The sequence below is a fragment of the Pelophylax lessonae genome (genome assembly GCF_965119305.1).
Source record: "Pelophylax lessonae genome assembly, chromosome: 2".
Taxonomy (NCBI): Eukaryota; Metazoa; Chordata; class Amphibia; order Anura; family Ranidae; genus Pelophylax; species Pelophylax lessonae.
In genome coordinates, this window is record NC_138769.1 from 669,567,291 (window position 1) to 669,586,440 (window position 19,150).

Consider the following 19,150-nt stretch of genomic DNA (forward strand, 5'->3'; position numbering starts at 1 on the left):
ATGGACATCACTGAATCGGCAGGGGGCTCAGGTAAGTGTTAGGGGGGGGGGGGGGGCTGCTGCACACAGAAGGCTTTATACCTACATGCAAAGAATACATGAGGGTAAAAAAACGTGTACCTTTACAATGACTTTAAATGTGTTTTCCAAATGAAAGCAGTGCATGATTTTTCCCTGGAATGCATCCCTTGCAATGCATGTACAGCAAAGTAGGTCAGGCTGGGAGAAGGAGAAGCAGCACGAGGAACCAATCAGGTTTCCTGCAGTACTCAAGTGCTAACAAGGAACATTTTGATAGTGGAGAGAGCAGAGAGAAAGAGAAATGACCTCATCAATCCTCTCCTTTCAATGTCCAATCACAGCCCCGGGGAGGGACAAGAACTGTAGAGGTAAATCCAGTCTTCAACCCTGCAAGACAGGGCTGTGTTGTGTGGCAGAGCTGTGGAAAACTCAGGACTAGATGCACAAAAATGTAATTCCTTTGGCAGGTAAAATAGCTCCATTATATGTATTTTATCTATTTATTTAGCCATTTGTTGTAGTTCATCTTTACAGAAAAGCTATGATGGCAGGTCTAGAAGAGGCCAGGTCTCGAATGATGACACTGCTGCTTCCTGTTGCTATATTGTCCCCTCTAGAAGATGTCACACCTCTGTAATGTCTAGAAGAGGTCAAGCCTCAGTAGTTATGACTCTGTAATTCCAAATATTATGGGGACATGTCTAGAAGCCGGCAGACCTCTGTAGTGATGACACTTCTTCTACCAGTTGCTATGGTGACTCCTCTAAAAAAGGCCAGGCTTCTGTAGTGATGACCTTGCCTTCTTTACCTGTGTGAAATAGAGGAACACTATAGGACAACCTCTTGCACACACTCAAGAGTGTATATAAGGGTGTGTATAATAAAAATGACAGTAGGGTAAGTTACCTTAAAATATTAGCTGTCAACTGACATCTATCTGCTTGACCTTCTACACTCCAATGTTTTCCAAAGACCTCCTAAACTAAATGTGCAAGTAGCAATCTTCTGAATATTATTTACAAAAGTGTATGCACTCCCTAAGAACAGAGAACCCTGATGTTGAGTCCTACCTCTCCCTTTAATATAATTGGAAAGTCCAATATTTTGCTCAGGATTTGGGAAATGGATTGTGGGATGGGACAGTAGGCATGCATGTCCAGTGCGCTCCTGTGCCTTTAAAGAGGGGTGGGCTCCTTCCAGGCTCACCTGCCTAACCATTATATTGCATGTGGTTCTACTATGGAGACTCTCAAACATGTTCAGAGTTAGGACTGCGGATAATAATGGGGTGCCTTGTCACAGCTTATGCATGTATTTGCAAATGTGTGCAAACTAAACCCCTGTTTTTAATGCAAACTAACAGGTTAATTCGGTTGGTAGCAGGCTGGATGGCAAATTTTCTTTTGTTTTCTTTTACATGCATGTCACCCACTACCAGGGCATGAGGAACTAACAAGATGTGCTTTGGACAGCAATGGAGGAGTGAATGTAAAGATAAGTGGCATCTGCTGAGAGTTTATGCTATCTTGCCATTCAGTCAGATTAGGACCTTCCACTCCTGCCCATAGATATGCTTTGAGACATTTTTTAATACTGAACATAAATGGAAATGTTGCAGTACCTTACCACAATAGTTTAAATTGTCATATACTTGCATTAAGGTAATAGAAAAAAGTCCTGAAACTAATTCCAGTAGCAAATATAATAGGTTCATGGTGACATGGTGTCATTACATTTTGCCATAAACAGAATACAGTAACCCTGAAGCCAGGGGCTGACAGATTGCTCAGTAAACATCTACTGACAGTACCTGATGAAAGCAGGCTGTTGATCATTTCTAAGAATGTTGGATGGACAAACTGATAGTCCTCAAGGAGAAGCACTACTTGCTGCCCTTCAATGCCAGCCATCTGCAGGACCTGAAGACAAAGAGCCTGGTTAATTCATCAAGGCAGCAATGACATTCATGTGAAAGACAGAATAGAAAGCCCAATACAAACAACTGCTGTGGCTGAAGGCTCAGAACCTTAAATAACTGTGTAAACTATAACCATAAGAAGTACAAAACTGTCTGATGTTGCATAGTAAATGAAAAGAATGTTTCATATGCCAGAGCAGCTGCTAACAAGGCACAGATTTAAATGACACACCTCATCAGTAGCTCACTTTGAAAGGTCTGATCTCAAAAATGTCAATGTCTAAAAAGTGTTATTGGTCCACTATTGTCTTCAAACCTGAACTCCAGGAAGATATATAAGACACAAGTGAATTGCTCTATGTATTTATTAATATATCATTACACTTGAATGCAATTAGTGTATGTATCTAAATTTAACTTGCTATTGCCCCCTGCAATCCCTGTACATCAGCACCCAGACTGGGTTAAAGAAGGGCAGTACCAGGGGCCAATCAGGTGTGTTACATGTAGATGCTGATAAAAAAAATAAAAAAAGTAGCAAGAGAGCTTAGTGAGCAGAAGATTGGTCCTATTGTTCTGCTGCTTACTGTCTAATCAGTAGGGGTTATGACAACACTGCAATAAAGGAGACGTACAGCCAAAGCTCGTTTGGCTGTACATCTTCTATGGATCACAGACGTGCAATTAGTTTTGCACTCCTGTGACCCATTTTCAGCAGGGAAGAGGCTGAAGTCCGTTTTCTGCGGACGTCACAGAAGTCAGCCCAGGCATCAGCCCATGACAATGGAAGCCGGGATCCAGCAGGTGCCTGGACCGACACCCGACTCAGTGAGCCGCTGAGAGCCTGAGCCAATCACTCCCCGCCACTCCACAGCTCCTCACTCCAATGAGCGAGGAGAGGGCAGAGCAGAGCTGCTGACTGACAGAACCGAGCGATCTGCGGTGTTTGAACGCTCGGTTCTCAGTACAGAGGCACTGAGGGACAGATGCAGCATCGGAGATGCACCTAGGTATTTACAATTCTCAAAAAAAAAAAGCCATGGCTTTGTTCTTTGATCTGTGAATGTTAGTAGTAGATGAACAGATTTTTTTTGGAATGAAGTCGGGATCCAGCAGGTGCCTGGACCGACACACTAATCAGCCTCTCAGCGAGCCGCTGAGAGCTTGAGCCAGTCACTTCCAGCCACTCCACAGCTCATCGCTCCAATGAGTGAGGAGGGGGCTAAGCAGACAGAACCGAGCGATCTGTGGTGTTTGATCGCTCGGTTCCCAGTGCAGAGGTGACAGATGCAGCATCGGAGCAATGCTGCATTCACCTAGTTAATTATAATTTTCAAAAAAAAAAGCCATATATCTCTTAATTAACCATTATCCACCTGGCTTTGTTCTTTGATCTGTGAATGTTAGTAGTAGATGAACAGATTTTTTTGTCTTTTTTTTTTTTTTAGTGTATGGCCGGCCATACACAGTTTCGAGCCTCGGCCAGTTCAGTGGGAACCAGTCGAGATTTGAACGGTTAATGGGCAGGCTGAATGTGTCAAGTTGTTCGATCAACTTGAGTATAACCAGCCTGCTGGATTCTCTTAAACTATCGCTAGCGGCTGCTATAGCTACCAACGATAACCACTGTCTTTTCCCTGCAGGGACGGCTTCCCCTGCCCCCCCATCGGGTTCGGCAGGAGGGATTCCCGCATCAACACTATGCATGGGGGAATCAAGAACATTTCTTTCCTGCAACCCATGGATGCAGGAAAGAATTCAGCTCCGTGTATTGCCGGCCTAAGTACCAAAATGTAACTTGTATCAATCTCTTTCTAGCTCCTGTAAAGCAACACTTAGACTAAATAAGGGGCAGTGGCAGCAGACAATTTGGTGTTCTGCATGCAAACATGCTGTCAAAGAAGCAAGACACAGTGGCTTGGTCACAAGGGGCAAGGTTACAGGAAGTGAGAGCAGACGAATGGTCTCATCACTTTGATGCTCACTGTCCAATCAGTAAACTGGGGGTGGAGATAGTAAACTATTTAATTCCTTTAAGTCTAAATTCGCCTCTTTCAGAAATAAAGTCTATGCAGGTAATGGGCCCAAGTAAGTATTAAAAGCTGTGCCGCTTTGTAAAATGTTCATTAACTGTTGTCATACCTGTCGGTAATATAGGCACCCCCATGGAAGCTTGGCCGAAAAAACTCCCAGTTAGCAACCCCCACGTCCTGCCCTGTTGCTAGGATGTGAAAACCATTGGGAAACTCACTCCTAGCATTACAGAAATGGAAATCAGAGGTCTTTGCTTCCCAGCAACAAGGCACAATGTGGGGATTGCTAACTGGGTATGAAAATTAAATTAGTGAACATTATACAACTCTGCACAGTTTTTTTTTTAATACCCACTGGAGCCCCTTGACTGCATAGGCTATTTTCTGAAAAGGTTGAACTTAGACTTTTAACTGTTATAGAGAAAGTGGTGTCGTCGTCCTGGATTTGTCATTTGACGGAGATATGTAAATCTTAAGACTTAATGTACAGAAATGCAAATTAGTTTGGCAGATAAACTTCTCCCTTATATGTATTCCATCTGTGTATTTAGCTTTTTTTTCCTATAGTTAAGCTGTGAAAATAATGTATTGAGCAACTTTATGTAAAAGCTCTGCTGAACAGAACAGATTGGTTTGGATGGGAATGTCTTTCTACTTCTGTAGCCTGGGGTAACTGACAGAACCTTAGAAGTTTGAGGAATATTGTATTCACAGGATAAGAACAACATGGAGGCAGGAAATAAAAAAGAAAGGCATATCTTGACAGAGTGTGAAATTACAAAACCACAGGAAGATGACTATTGAAAATTTTTGAAAACTAACATAGGATTACACAAAGATAGATAGTATATGCTATGCTTCGACAAATAACTGTACTTACCTGCTTCAGATCATTTTTGAATTGCTTCAGCTCGTATCCTCTGGAGATCTTAGGAGTAAAGAGTACAGCTCCATGCATATGGCTCACTAACGAAGTGACAGTCCTACGACCAACACCGCATCGTCCTGCCAGCAGAAGGGAGCCACCAGGAAAGCTTAGAACACGGTCTACACGGGAAATATAGTCCAGTACTTCATGGAAGAGGAGGATATTCAACTCCCGGTTATCTCGGCTAAAGTGGATTAGGCCCTAAAGGGAACAAAACAATCAGCATGAAGGTTCTTGAAGGTATAGGGCAGTAATGGCAAACCTTGGCATCCCAGATGTTTTGGAACTACATTTCCCATGATGCTCACGCACTCTTCAGTTTCCTTGAACATCATGGGAAATGTAGTTCCAAAACAACTGGAGTGCCAAGGTTCACCATCACTGGTATAGGGGTTTAGTTACTAAAGGCAAATAGACTGTGCACTTTGCAAGTGCCTTTGCACACACTTTGCCCAGAGCTTAGTTAATTTGGAGAAGTTTCATTTTTTTTTTTTTTTTTGGAAAATTAAGTTTGTTTTTATTGATAAAGTTACTCCTGCATCTTCTCAATGGTTTCCCCTCCCCTCCCCTTTCCTGGCCTGCCGGGCTGGATATAAGTGTCTGGTATAGATTTGGGGGGGGACCCCACACCTCAAAATCCATACCAGACCCGAAGGGCCTGGTTTGGAACCTGGGGGGGGGGGAACCCCCACACAGTTTTTTTTCCTCATTTTGGAGTGGAGTTCCCCCTCAGGATTCTCACAGCGCAAGTCGCACTGCACGTCGGATCATCCTGATCTGACTTGCGATGTGCCTTCCATTCAAATCAATAGGCTCCCATAGGGAACCATTGATTTTGAATGAAAAAAAAAAAAACGTATAACATGGCTTAACACTGTATAAGCAACGTTATTCAGCCTTTAGCAGCGTCAGACATTTTTACAGCTTGACACTGCAGCTCCAGAACGCACTGGTCCTGGGTTTCTTTTGCAGCTATTAAACGCTTATGCCACTTGGAGCTCCTAAAAGCTCTATGTGTGCATGAGGCCATAGAATAACATGGAGGGGCGTTTTGAAGCTGCAAAAAAAAAAGTCTGACACTGCTAACAGCAGCTGCAAAAACGCCCTGTGTGCATGGGGCCTAACTCTGTACATTTCTTTTCTTGATACTCAATAAAAAGGTATTGATAAAAAAAAAACCTGATGTAGGGAAGAAGGATGCATACATTGGTGGTTAGTGGGAAGAATAACCCTTATTTTGGGTGACAGTGGAAATAATGTTCCTTACCCTGGAGGTCAGTGGGAAGAATGACTCTTATATTGGGGGTTACTGGGAAGCATAATCATTACATTGGTTATCAATGGGAAGAATGTGTCCCTTGCAGACAGCTAAAAGGATCATTGGTGTCATGTACCTGGCTCTGTCAAGTGGTGTTGGCCCTGGAATTAGGCAAATTGGACAATCTCTGGAGGAGCCCTATGGTTTCTGAGAACTCTGGTTATGAATAGCTGGCTTACACTAACATGTTTGAGGCAAACTACCATATGAGAGGACTCTACAGTGTGTCACACATTTTTCACACTTGCACACACAAACACCCATACAAGGTCCTAATATAATTTAGCACATTGTGACAATCTGAAAATTAACTTATGACATGACTGATTTTCTAAAGATGGGAAAAAATATGTCGTCAACAAATTAGCAAGGAAAAACTGCCGCTTTGGCTCTGCTGCCTATAATGTTTAATCTGACTCTGGAAATATATGTAAGAAAATAGTCACTTACTTTCTTAATGACATCTTTGAAGTCTGCAGAGTTCAGTCTTCCAAGAGGTCGCCCATGAGGCGGTAAAGACTGTCCCGGGGCAAGTGTGGATCCTGCCTCATGCGGTGCACCCCATGTGACATTGAAAAAGTCTAAAGATAGCAAAAAGTAAACATTACATACATAGGACTCTGAATTTTTCATACACTGTGTTTGCAATGAATGTAAATTTAATAGGGTCTTAAGGAGCTTTGCAAACCCATACATTACAATGTATGTCCAGACAAAGTTCTTCTTAGCTTTGGATAGAGTGGGGAAAGGTTAAAACCCCTCACTTTCTTTACTGACGACAATTTTACCAAACAGTGCACACAGTATTATCTCCCTCAACAGGGTCTGGTTTTTGGTGGTTTGATGTGATTTGTCTTTTTATACATACAAGGAGAATTTTAGAAACCCAGTTACATTTTTTTTTAGTGTCTCTGCTGGAGATTTTTCCTTTACTTTCTTTCTTACTGGCTGTCCGGAGGGTAAGATAAATCGCTCTAATAGAGCCCCAGATAGCAATAAAAACCGGACTGGAGCTTCAATTCTCCTTATTTTCTCATTCTATTTAAATTAAAAAAAGAAACTTTATTGTCATAATGTTATTCCCCCCATTTCACATCGGAGATATACTGTAAAGACAGCAAGCTGTGCAGGATATCCTGCTTTCTCTTTACCGGTCTACAAAATGTAAACCTGAGACAAATGAATCAGATACCTTGTGATTCATTATTATTCAATGCCCATTATACACAGCTTAATCCCAGTCCTGATTTGTGTGGTCCAACAATTAGCTATTCAATCCCAAACCCACCAAAAAATTATCTAAATTACCCAATCTCTGGCAAATCACAGATTAAAAAAAATTACATGGTCCCCACTGCATTTATTTATAGCCAACAAGTGCACACGGAAGGGGAAAATGTTTGAGTCCAGATCTATAATCCCCAGGGTAACCTTGGTTTATTTATTGCTATGCACAGACTATGATGTGCATCCATAGGTAGAGTAGGACCAAAGTTTACAGAAGTAATTGAAAATGTATAGAATTGTCTTGGTTTTTCTCATAAGAAAGGAGAGAGGGGTTCCCATCATGTGATAGGTCAATTGGCTCAATTGAGTGCACTGAAATGGTTGCCTCACCTCCTAAGCTCTTTGAGTCCCCAGGGAGAAAAGCGCTACAGAAATAAAAAATGAAAAAATATATATATATTTAAAACTATTAAGGGTCTGCTGACTCCTCTCATCAACTTATGTGCCCTGTCTCCCCTAGAGATATTGTTCCATAAATGTACAGAATGGACCAAAAGAGGGAACCTAACGAGGAAAAAAATGTACATTCCCCCCATCTCTAACCCTATTGCAATAAGTACTGACACATTTTGGTAAATGTAGCAGGTGTGGTGCTTATTGGCATTTACTTACAGAAGCACATAGCTGTTAGGTTTCCTTCAGAAAATGTTGGTTTCCCTGACTGTTATTCTAACCCAATAGGTTCAATACTGTTGAGTAACTCACTCAGAGCAAAAAAGTATATAATTTCAGACTTCAGGGGCTGCATGCTTGTTCCATATCAATGACTAAAGCCTGAGACAGCTAGTTGACTAGCATGGGAAGCAAGCGAAGGCAGCCCTGTATATGAGAGTATCTTACATAGTTAGGTTGAAAAAAGATACAAGTCCATCTAGTTCAACCAAAAAAAAAAAAAAACGGAATTTTTGTAAAATCTTACCTGTAAAATTCCTTTCTCTGAGTCCTCCAACAGTCGCCGCCTCTTCATATTCGTCACATATGGGGTATTAGACTTTGCTCCGAAGGAGTAGCTAGGCAACAGAATATGTTAACAATAAAGCTTTAACATATCCCACCCTCAAGGGGTGGTCCCCTCAGTCAATACCCTCCTACTTCCTGCAACCATATCTCAGTTTTAGTGGAATAGCAGTAGAGTATACATTCAAACCCCAAAAGAGGGGCGGGGGCGGCGACTGTCGGAGGACTCAGAGAAAGGAATTTTACAGGTAAGATTTTACAAAAATTCCGTTTTCTCTTACGTCCTCCGACAGTCGCCGCCTCTTCATATTCGTCACATATGGGGACGTCCCAAAGCAGTGCAAACATGAGGGGTCGGAAACGCATCCGCGCCGAAAGGCAACGCAGTCTCCACATCAAAGAAAGGAACCTTACCAAAGGAAGGAAACCAGCTGGGCAACAGCAAAAATAAGTGCTCAACAGGAGCAACAACCCAGGAAAAGACAAAAAACCAGGGGATACAAAAAACTATCCCAACAGCCAGGAGTCCCCAACAAGGGACCCTATGGAACAGCCGCACTAAGAACCTTGCGGCCAAAGGAAGCATCCGCCGATGCCTGAACATCTACTTTGTAGAATTTTGTGAAAGTGTGCACGGTCGACCAAGTCGCCGCCTTACACACCTGGGCTACAGAAGCCCCATGACGGCAGGCCCAAGACGTACTCAGAGATCTAGTAGAGTGCGCCTTCACAGGCACAGGGGGAACCTTCCCCTGCAAGGCATAGGCCTGTTCAATGGTCTGCCTGATCCATTTGGCGATGGTGGAGGCCGAAGCCGCCATGCCCTTCCGAGGACCCTCTGGAAGGACAAACAAGGAGTCCGTCTTACGAAAAGACTCAGTCGATTCAAGGTAAACCCTTATCGCCCGAACAACATCCAGAGAGTGCAATCTCACTTCCTTTGGATGTTTAGGCTTCGTGCACAACGAAGGCAAAACAATATCCTCGTTAAGATGGAATTCCGAAACTCGTTTCGGCAGAAAAGAAGGATTAGGTCGCAAGACCACCTTATCCAAATGAACAACCAGGTACGGAGACTTGCAGGACAAAGCCGCCAGTTCCGACACTCTGCGAGCCGAAGTGATCGCCACCAAAAAGGCGACCTTTTTGGACAACATAGACAACGAGATCTCCCTGATCCATTCAAAAGGAGCACGTTGTAACACAGATAGGACTAGATTCAAGTCCCAAGGGGGCAAAGGATCCCTCCTAGGAGGAACCAGATGCCGCACACCCTGAATAAAAGTGCCAACCAAGGAGTTGGAAGCCACGGGACGTTGAAACAGAACGGCCAGCGCAGACACCTGACCCTTTATTGTAGCCAGCGCCAAACGCTGATCGACACCTGTCTGAAGGAAAGACAGCACACGGGAAACCGAGTACGTGCGGGGTGAAAACCCCCTGGACTCACACCAGGCAAAATAGGCCTTCCAAGTACGGTAATAAACCTTTCCCGAGGAAGACTTCCTCGCGTTGATCAAGGTATGAACAACCTCTGGAGAGAGACCCTTCTCCTTCAGGACCTCGGTCTCAACAGCCAGGCCGTCAAAGCCAGCGACTGTAAAGCAGGATGGTAAATCGGTCCTTGAGACAGTAGATCGTCTCGAAGAGGCAGACGCCAGGGGGCGTCGACCGCCAGATTCACGAGGTCTGCGTACCAGGACCGGCGAGGCCAGTCCGGTGCCACAAGAATCACCGTGCTGCGTTCCGAGTGTAACCTGCGAAGGAACCTGGACAGCAACTGAATCGGTGGAAACGCGTACATCAGCCTGTACTGATGCCACGGGGCCACTAACGCGTCCGACGCGTCTGCCCGAGGGTCGCGCGTCCTTGCCACGAACCTCTTCACCTTGTAGTTGAGGCGAGACGCGAACAGGTCCACATCTGGAAGACCCCACTTCGCGCACAACATCTGGAAGACAGCCGGATGGAGAGACCATTCCCCCTGATCCAGGGTCTGGCGACTCAGATAGTCCGCCTGCCAGTTCTCCACTCCCGGAATGTGAACCGCCGTTATCGCCGGGACATGAGTCTCGGCCCAAGACAGAATGTCGGCCACTTCTCGAGCCGCTCGGGCACTCCTGGTGCCCCCTTGGTGGTTGATGTAGGCCACCGCCGTGGCATTGTCCGTCTGCACCCGAACCGGACAGCCCTGCAGCCGGTCCGTCCAGCGATGAAGACAGAGCCTTATCGCACGCAATTCCAGAATGTTGATCGGGAGGGAAGACTCCCCCTCCGACCAGGTCCCCTGGGCGGACAGAACGCCCAGAACACCACCCCAGCCCGACAGGCTGGCATCCGTGGTGATTATCGTCCACGAGATCGGACGAAACGACTTGCCCCCGGACACCAACGGGGACTGGAGCCACCACAGAAGGTTTTCCCTGGTGCGATGACTCAACGAGATCTGAAGATCCAGAGATTGAGGGCGCCCGTCCCACTTGGACAGGATCTCCGCCTGGAGACCCCGCGTGTGAAACTGCGCGAAAGGAATCGCCTCGAAAGCCGAGACCATCAATCCCAGACATCTCATACACGTCCGCAGAGACGAGTGTGGAACGTCCCTGAGGGACCTGGCTTCCTCCTGAAGAGTCCTGAGTTTGTCCTCCGGCAGGAAGACCTTCGCCTGCACCGAGTCCAGAATCATTCCCAGATAGGGAAGACGAACCGACGGACTCAGTGTCGACTTTGGAACATTTATCGTCCAACCGAACTCCTGCAGAGTTTGCATTGTGACAGACAGGTCCTTCTCCAGACCCTGACTGGTCGCAGACCGAATCAGAATGTCGTCCAGATACCCCAGGACAGAAATGCCCTGGGCCCTCAATAATGCCAGAACCGGTGCAAGCACCTTGGTGAAGACCCGCGGAGCCGAGGCGAGCCCAAAGGGCAACGCCACGAACTGGTAGTGATCCTCCGCAATGGCAAATCGAAGGTATCTCTGATGACCCTCGAATATGGGGATGTGAAGATACGCATCCTTCAAATCGATGGAGGCCATGAATTCCCCCGGAACCAGGGCAGCCACCACCGAGCGCAGGGATTCCATGCGGAACTTGCGAACCCGCACAGAGCGGTTCAGAGCTTTCAAGTCCAGAATCGGACGAACCTTGCCCTCCTTCCTGGGCACGGTGAACAGATTGGAATAAAACCCCCGAAATCTGTCCCGATGAGGCACCGGAATCACCACTCCCTGAGCCCTCAGGTCCCGCACCGCCAGGTGCAGATCCCGCAGGCGCTCTGGAGACAGTTGTAGATTTGAGGGAAAAAATCTGCTCTCCGGCCGAGAGAGAAACTCGATCTTGTAACCAGATCGAACGATTTCCAGAACCCATCTGTCCCGCACACGGGCCAACCAGGGCTGAAGAAAACCGAGCAAGCGTCCCCCCACCCCAAAACTGGGTGAGGGCGCCCCTTCAGGCCGAACTGTTATGGGCCCCAGGTCCGGATTGGCCGGACTTCTGTTTCCCAGACCAGGGTTTCTTCTGAGAGCCCTGGCCTTTGAACGGTTTGCCCTTGTAGTGCGGCCGAAAGGCACGAAAGGACCCCTGAGGGGGCCGAAAATTCGCATGCTTCTTCCCAGAAGCCCCCTTAGCCTTGGGGAAATGGGGCAAGAGAGTGCTCTTACCCCCGGTGATCCCCTTAATCAACACATCCAGGGACTCCCCAAAAAGGCGAGACCCATCATAAGGCAGATTGGCTAAGGTTTTACGTGAAGATTGGTCCACCGACCAACATTTCAACCAAACCAGGCGGCGAGACAACACCGCCACGCTGTGCACACGTGCAGCCAACGGAATCAGGTCCAGGTCCGCATCACACAGATACATGACACCCTGGTGGATCTGATCCACCATATCCAGGGTCGCCGCCGAGGCCGAATCGGCCACTAGGACGCGCCTAAGCATCTGCGTCCAACTTGCGATCGCCTGGGCCGCCATGAGAGAAGCAAACAGAGCCTTAAGCATAGAACCCGTAACAGAATAAGTATGACGGGCAAGAGACTCCAGTCTCCTATCCGTGGCATCACGGAAAACAGGGGATCCCTCTGCAGGAATCGCAGTGGCTTTGTTCAAAACCGCAATTGCATGATCCACTGGCGGAGGCACACACCACCGTTCATCAGTGGCAGGGGAGAAAGGATAACGCAGCTTGAATTTACTTGGTACCGCAAAAGGCTTGCGCAGATCGCGCCATTGATCCTTTACAGCGCGCTGAAAATCAGCATTGCAGGGAAAAACCTGCGGCGTCCTGCGTTTTCTCTGCGTCCCATAAGCCGCCAAGGCAGCGGGGGGACACACTTCGTCCTGCAAACGTAGCGTCTGCTTAATGGAAGCAATCAACTCATCCATGATTGCAAGCTCTTCAGGCGAGCCAGGGGGAGAATTATCAACCCCCTCAACCTCAGCCTCTACCTCAGACCCCACTAGATCAAGAGAGGAGCGGGACCCCGATAGGGGGGTCCCTGCCAGAACAGCCCCATCACCTTCACCCTCAGAATCGGAGGACAGAGCAACTCTGGGCCGTTTAGTAGATTGAGCAGCCACCAGCATTTGCACCTGGGCAGCAAGGCCAGCCACAATAGTGGCTAAATCCCCCCCTGGGGGGGAAACAGCGGTCCCCTGGCTTTCCACCAATACTGTGGGAAACTTGCCCTCCTGAGAATCCATTGCCCCTGTATGCCAGACAACCAAGGGTTAACTGCCCCCTTTCAGCAAGCGCGGCAAGCGCAGCCCACCGCACACACTCAGGCACAATGAGACCCCCACAGGGAATATACAGACTGAATACAGGCAATGGACAACAGGAACAGAAGGATAAAACCTGAGGAGACCCCGCTGCTGCTGCTGCCTCGATCGGTGTTCCAGGAAAGAGGAAGTGATGCTGCCAGGGCGCTCTATGTAAGCCTATGGAGGCTACAAGAAAATGGCCGCCGTGCATGTAAACCATGCGGCCGGAGCGGGCGCCGGTAAAATGGCGTCGTTTGGCGCCGAAATCGCCGCTCCACAGTGCATAAAAACACACACAATGTCATCCCATCATATGGATACATGTTAGATCGCCGCAGCGATCGCTGTATATGCCCCAACATGCCATTAAAAAACATGCCCCACAGCACACAGCTCCTCACACTGCCCAGCCTGACACACACAGTGTCATACAGCTCCCCCCCCCCTTGCAGCCCACAGCATGCAGCCGAGAGATAGGGAGACAAGCAGTGTGATTTAAAGGCAGGTTACACAGTCCCAGACTGAGACCCCCCCCCAGACAGACAGGTCCCCACATAGATACACTTACCTCACATGGCGTGAGGAACCCGCACAGGCGAACAAGCCGCTGCACATGAGGCAGGGAGAGTCGCAATTCAAGACGCACACAATGGCGGTTAAGAAACCGCACAGCGTCCGGTGAGGTAGCCACCTCACCAATCATCCCTGCACCGAACAGGGATGGGTCGTTCACCGTGCCAGGAGCGTTACCTGGCTGAACGCTCGATGGCAGACTGGGAAGCCACTGACCCACGACCTGCGATCAGGGGGATCAGCCCGAGACCCAGTCCGCATGATCCTCTTCGTCCGAAGAACTAACTAATGCTGACAAAAATAACAGCTAAGTAAAGGTAGAGAAAAAACTCAAATAAAATATTAAAAAGAAGAAAGAGTCTGGGACAAAAAGTCCCAGCACAGAGAGAGCCAGCCACTCCTGACAAGCTAGACATTAAAACTGAGATATGGTTGCAGGAAGTAGGAGGGTATTGACTGAGGGGACCACCCCTTGAGGGTGGGATATGTTAAAGCTTTATTGTTAACATATTCTGTTGCCTAGCTACTCCTTCGGAGCAAAGTCTAATACCCCATATGTGACGAATATGAAGAGGCGGCGACTGTCGGAGGACGTAAGAGAAAACAACCTTTCAATCCAATATACACAATCCTATACCCACAATTGATCCAGAGGAAGGTGAAAAGCCCCAGCAAAGCATGATCCAATTTGCTCAAGCAAATTACTTCCTGATCCCCAGAGAGGCATTCGGATATTCCCTGGATTAACTTTAACTTTTATTTAGGAAATAATCCAGGCCTTTTTTAACCAATTGCCTTCTGTGCACTTAAACACCCTTCCCATCCAGGCCAATTTTCAGCTTTCAGCGCTGTCACACTTTGAATGACAATTGCGCGGTCATGCTACACTGTACCCATTTGAAATTTTTATCATTTTTTTCACACAAATAGAGCTTTCTTTTGGTGGTATTTAATCATCTCTGGGTTTTTTATTTTTTACAAAAAAAAAGAATAAAGACAAAAAATTCTGAAAAAAAAAAAAGTTTTTCTTATTTTCTGCGAGTAAATTTTGAAAATAAATTTTTCTCCTTCACTGATGTGCGCTGATGAGGCAGCACTGATGGGCACTGATAGGCTGCACTGATGGGCACTGATGAGGTGGCACTTATGGGCACTGATGAGGTGGCACTTATGGGCACTGATGAGGAGGTACTAATATGCCGCACTGATGAGCACTGATAGGCGGCACTGATGAGCACTGATAGGCGGCACTGCTGGGCACTGATAGGCGGCACTGCTGGGCACTGATAGGCGGCACTGAGAGGTGGCACTGCTGGGCACTGACAGGTGGCACTGCTGGGCACTGAGAGGCGGCACTGATGGGCACTGAGAGGCGGCACTGATGGGCACTGGCGGATGGCACTGGACACTGACGGGTGGCACTGATGAGCGGCACTGATGGGCAGCACCATCAGTGCCCACACTCAGTGCCCATAGTGCTGCCAGTCAGTGCTCATCAGTGCCTAGATGAGCAGGCACTGATGGGCACTGACTAGCAGCACTATGGGCACTGATTGTGGGCATTGATGGGGGGCACTGATGGCGGGCACTGTGGGCACTGATGGGGGGGCACTGTGTGTGTGTTTTTACCTTGTGTAATCAGGGCACTGGTGATCGGTGCCCTGATTACATTCTCCTGTGTCCCCGGCGCTGTGAGGCTCCCCCTCCTTCCTCACACTGCAGGCTCCGTGTGAGGAAGGAGCGCCGGCGATGAGAGATGATCTCATATGTTTACATATGAGATCATCGCTCATTGGACGGCCAGATCACGTGGTGAATGGCCGCTGTGATTGGCCATTCACCACGATCTGTGATCGACCGTGTCCAAGGGACACGGCCGACACAGATTTTCCCCGCAGCGCGCTCGCGGGAGCGCGCTGGGGGCGTGTCACTGGGAGGCCGTTTAAAAATGGCCTCCCGAAAATTTGAGTCCGCGCTGCAGCCGTATATAGGCTGTAGCGCGGATGGGGGGTCGTTAAAGCAATCTACTCAGCTGGCCAGAACCACCTCTGAAGGGAGTCTATTCCACATTTTCACAGCTCTTACTGTGAAGAAACCTTTCAGTATTTGGAGATGAAATCTCTTTTCGTCTAGACCTAGAGAGTGCTCCCTTGTCCTCTGTGATGACCTTAAAGTGAATAACTCGACACCAAGTTCACTATAGGGACCCCTTAAGTATTTATACATGTTGAACATATCTCCCCTTCATCTCCCCTTCTCAAAAAAGAAAAAATTCAGTTGCTCTAATCTATCCTCATAGCTGAGCTTCTCCATGCCTCTTATCAGTTTGGTTGCCCTTCTCTGTATTTTCTCCAGTTCCCTGATATCCTTTTTGAGAACTGGTCCCCAAAACGGAACTGCATATTACATATGAGGTCTTACTAATGATTTATACAGGGGCAAAATTATATCTCTGTCTCTGGAGCCCATGCCTCTCTTAATACAAGAAAGGACTTTGCATGCTTTGGAAACTGCAGCTTGGCACTGCATGCTAATATTAAGCTTAGGATCTACCAGAACCCTCAGATCCTTCTCCACCATGGATCCCCCCAGTTGCACTCCCCCTAGTATGTATGATGCATGCATATTCTTAGCCCCCAAGTGCATAACTTTACATTTATCAAAATTAAACCTAATTTGCCACATAGTCACCCAATTAAACAGTGAGGTCAGCTTGTAAGTTGGAGACCTTTTGTAAGGATGTTATTCCACTGTATAGCTTAGCGTCAACTGCAAAGACTAATATGGTACTTTTCATTTCAGACCCTATATCATATAAAGATATTAAAAAGTAAGGGTCCCAACACCATTGGTAACCTTAGACCATTCAGAGTAAGGCTCATTAACCACTACTCTCTGAATTCTGTTTTTAGGCCAGTTTTCTATCTATTTACAAACTGATCTTTCCAAGCCTGTGGACTTTACCTTACACATTAGCCGTGTGTGGGGAATTGTGTCAAACACTTTTGCAAAATCCAAGTATACTACGTCCACAGCCACCCCTCTGTCCAAGGTTTTACATACCTCTTCATAAAAAGAAATCAGATTTGTTTAACAAATTCTGTCTTTCATGAATCCATGCTATCTGTTGCTTAAAATATTTTTTTCCAGCAAGAACTCATCTATATGGTCTTTTATTAAACTCAAGTATGATTTTATTGAGATGTCACAACCATAGACATGTGACAAGAATAAAGAAAAGACTGTACGATCATTCCATTGCAATATACCAAATACCAGTTCTATTCCACATAAGAACAGTAAACGTAATTAAATTATAGTACATAACCCTGAAGACATAGTGAACAATAATACAGGCAATCAACAGTAAGCACAGGAAAGATAACTGCCTCAGCGATCAGCCATCCGCTGTGCCTAGGCAAGACACCAAGGAATGCATTCCACAATTTACAGTAGGATCCTGTCCAATTGGTAAAGACTTTGATCCCTTTTTAAATATATGCACCACATTGGCCTACGCTGATCCAGTGGTACTATTCCAGTTATTAACGAGTTCCTAAAAATTAGAAACAATGGCTTTAAAAAAGACTGAGCTCAATTCTTTTAGGATCTGTGGGTGGATGCCATCTGGTCCAGGTGCTTTATCCACCTTTATTCTGTCTAAATATTTCTGGACCATATCACTTTTGAGCCAATGTGGAACATTTGGGGCTGTGTTACTGCCACCCCCATTAGGGAGACCCCGTCCCCTTATGTCACAGGTGACGTCATCTGTGACATAAGGGGGCGGTGTCTCCCGATGACGTAATCTGGCGACCACGCCCCTAATGGCTATATAATAAGCTGCAGAGACCGGAGACCGGCATAATCACCGGAGACGTCGGAGGAGGAGGACCGGAGGAAGAAGAAGAGCAAACAGCAAAAGAGCAGAAGACCAGAAGACCGGAGAGGAGAAGACAAGAAGAGCTGACAGCAAAAGAGCAGAAGACCGGAGAGGAGAAGACAAGAAGAGAGGACAGCAAAAGAGCAGAAGACCGGAGAGGGAGAAGACCAGATGAAGATTTTTAATAAACTTTCCAAAACGTCTCCTGTCGTTATTTACACACACTGCCTTTTATGGGGTGAATGGGTAGGGGTACAGTGTACCCCATACCCATTCACATAGGGAGGGGGTCCGGGATCTGGGGGGAAACCCTTGTTAAAGGGGGCTTCCAGATTCCGATGAGCCCCCTGCCCGCAGACCCCCACAACCACCGGTCAGGGTTGTGGGGATGAGGCCCTTGTCCTCATCAACATGGGGGCAAGGTGCTTTGAGGTGGGGGGTGCAGAGCCCCCCTGCCCCAAAGCACCCACACCTCCCCATGTTGAGGGCGTGTGGTCTGGCATGGTCCAGGGGGGTGGGGCCGCTCGCTCGTCTCCTCCCCTTTCCTGGCCTGCAGGGCTGCATGCTCGGATAAGGGTCTGGTATGGATTTTGGGGGGACCCAACGCCATTTTTTCGTTTTTTCCCCATTTTGGCGTGGAATTCCCCCTCAAGATTCTCACAGCGCAAGCGCATCCTGATCCGACTTGCGGTGCGACTTCCATTCAAATCAATAGCCTCGCATAGGGAACCATTGATTTTGAATGGAGGCAGAAAAAACGCTGTTAAAAGCTACGTGGCCAAACATGCAATAACGCTAATGGAAAAAGCTACTGAAAGCACGTTGTTACAGCTGCTTTTTCCCGGCTTCAAGAAACAGCTTTGGAGCTTGTTTTTATGACGTCCTGTGTGCATGGAGCTTAAAGTTAAGTATTTTTATATTTCCCGTGTGTGTTTGTTGTTTACAGCTAACATTAAACAAAATCATGTTATGCTCACTGCTACACAGATGTTCGTTTATATGAATATTGGTAATACGCTATGCATGGTTTGAAATTACCAGGTCCAGCAGAGCATCATTCCTAGTTGGGGCCTGATTAAACTGAACCATAAAAATGTCTTGTAATAGGTTTATACACTTTTGTCCTTTACTGTTCCAGCAGTGCCATTACTCCAGTCAACTTCCAGATAGTTACAATTCCCCATCATTATCACTGCACAAGCCCTTGCAGCACTTTCTGTCTGTGCAAGGAGTGGAGTCTCCACCTCCTCATTAATACTGGGAGGTCTATAACAAACTCCAATGATAATCTTTGTATTATGCACACCCATTCACATTTCGACCCATAATGCTTCGGACTCCTCATACTCTCCATCAGCTAGATCTCTTTCACACTCGCTTTGAGATCACTTCTCACATAGAGACAGACACCACCACCTTTCCATTTTACCCGGTTTCTCCGAAAGAGTGCATGGCTAGGAATA

At 46.9% G+C, this 19,150-nt stretch overlaps 1 protein-coding gene across 1 annotated transcript in view; it reads right to left on the reverse strand.

The window, feature by feature from the left end:
- DYNC2H1 (dynein cytoplasmic 2 heavy chain 1) overlaps positions 1-19,150 on the reverse strand; it is an 807,725-nt gene that overhangs the window by 552,282 nt on the left and 236,293 nt on the right. The window contains exons 47-49 of the mRNA XM_082246437.1: positions 6,669-6,799; positions 4,853-5,101; positions 1,832-1,940 (exon numbers count right to left, since the gene is read on the reverse strand). Coding sequence (XP_082102563.1) covers positions 1,832-1,940; positions 4,853-5,101; positions 6,669-6,799 — 489 coding nt within the window. The remainder of the gene's footprint in view (positions 1-1,831; positions 1,941-4,852; positions 5,102-6,668; positions 6,800-19,150) is intronic.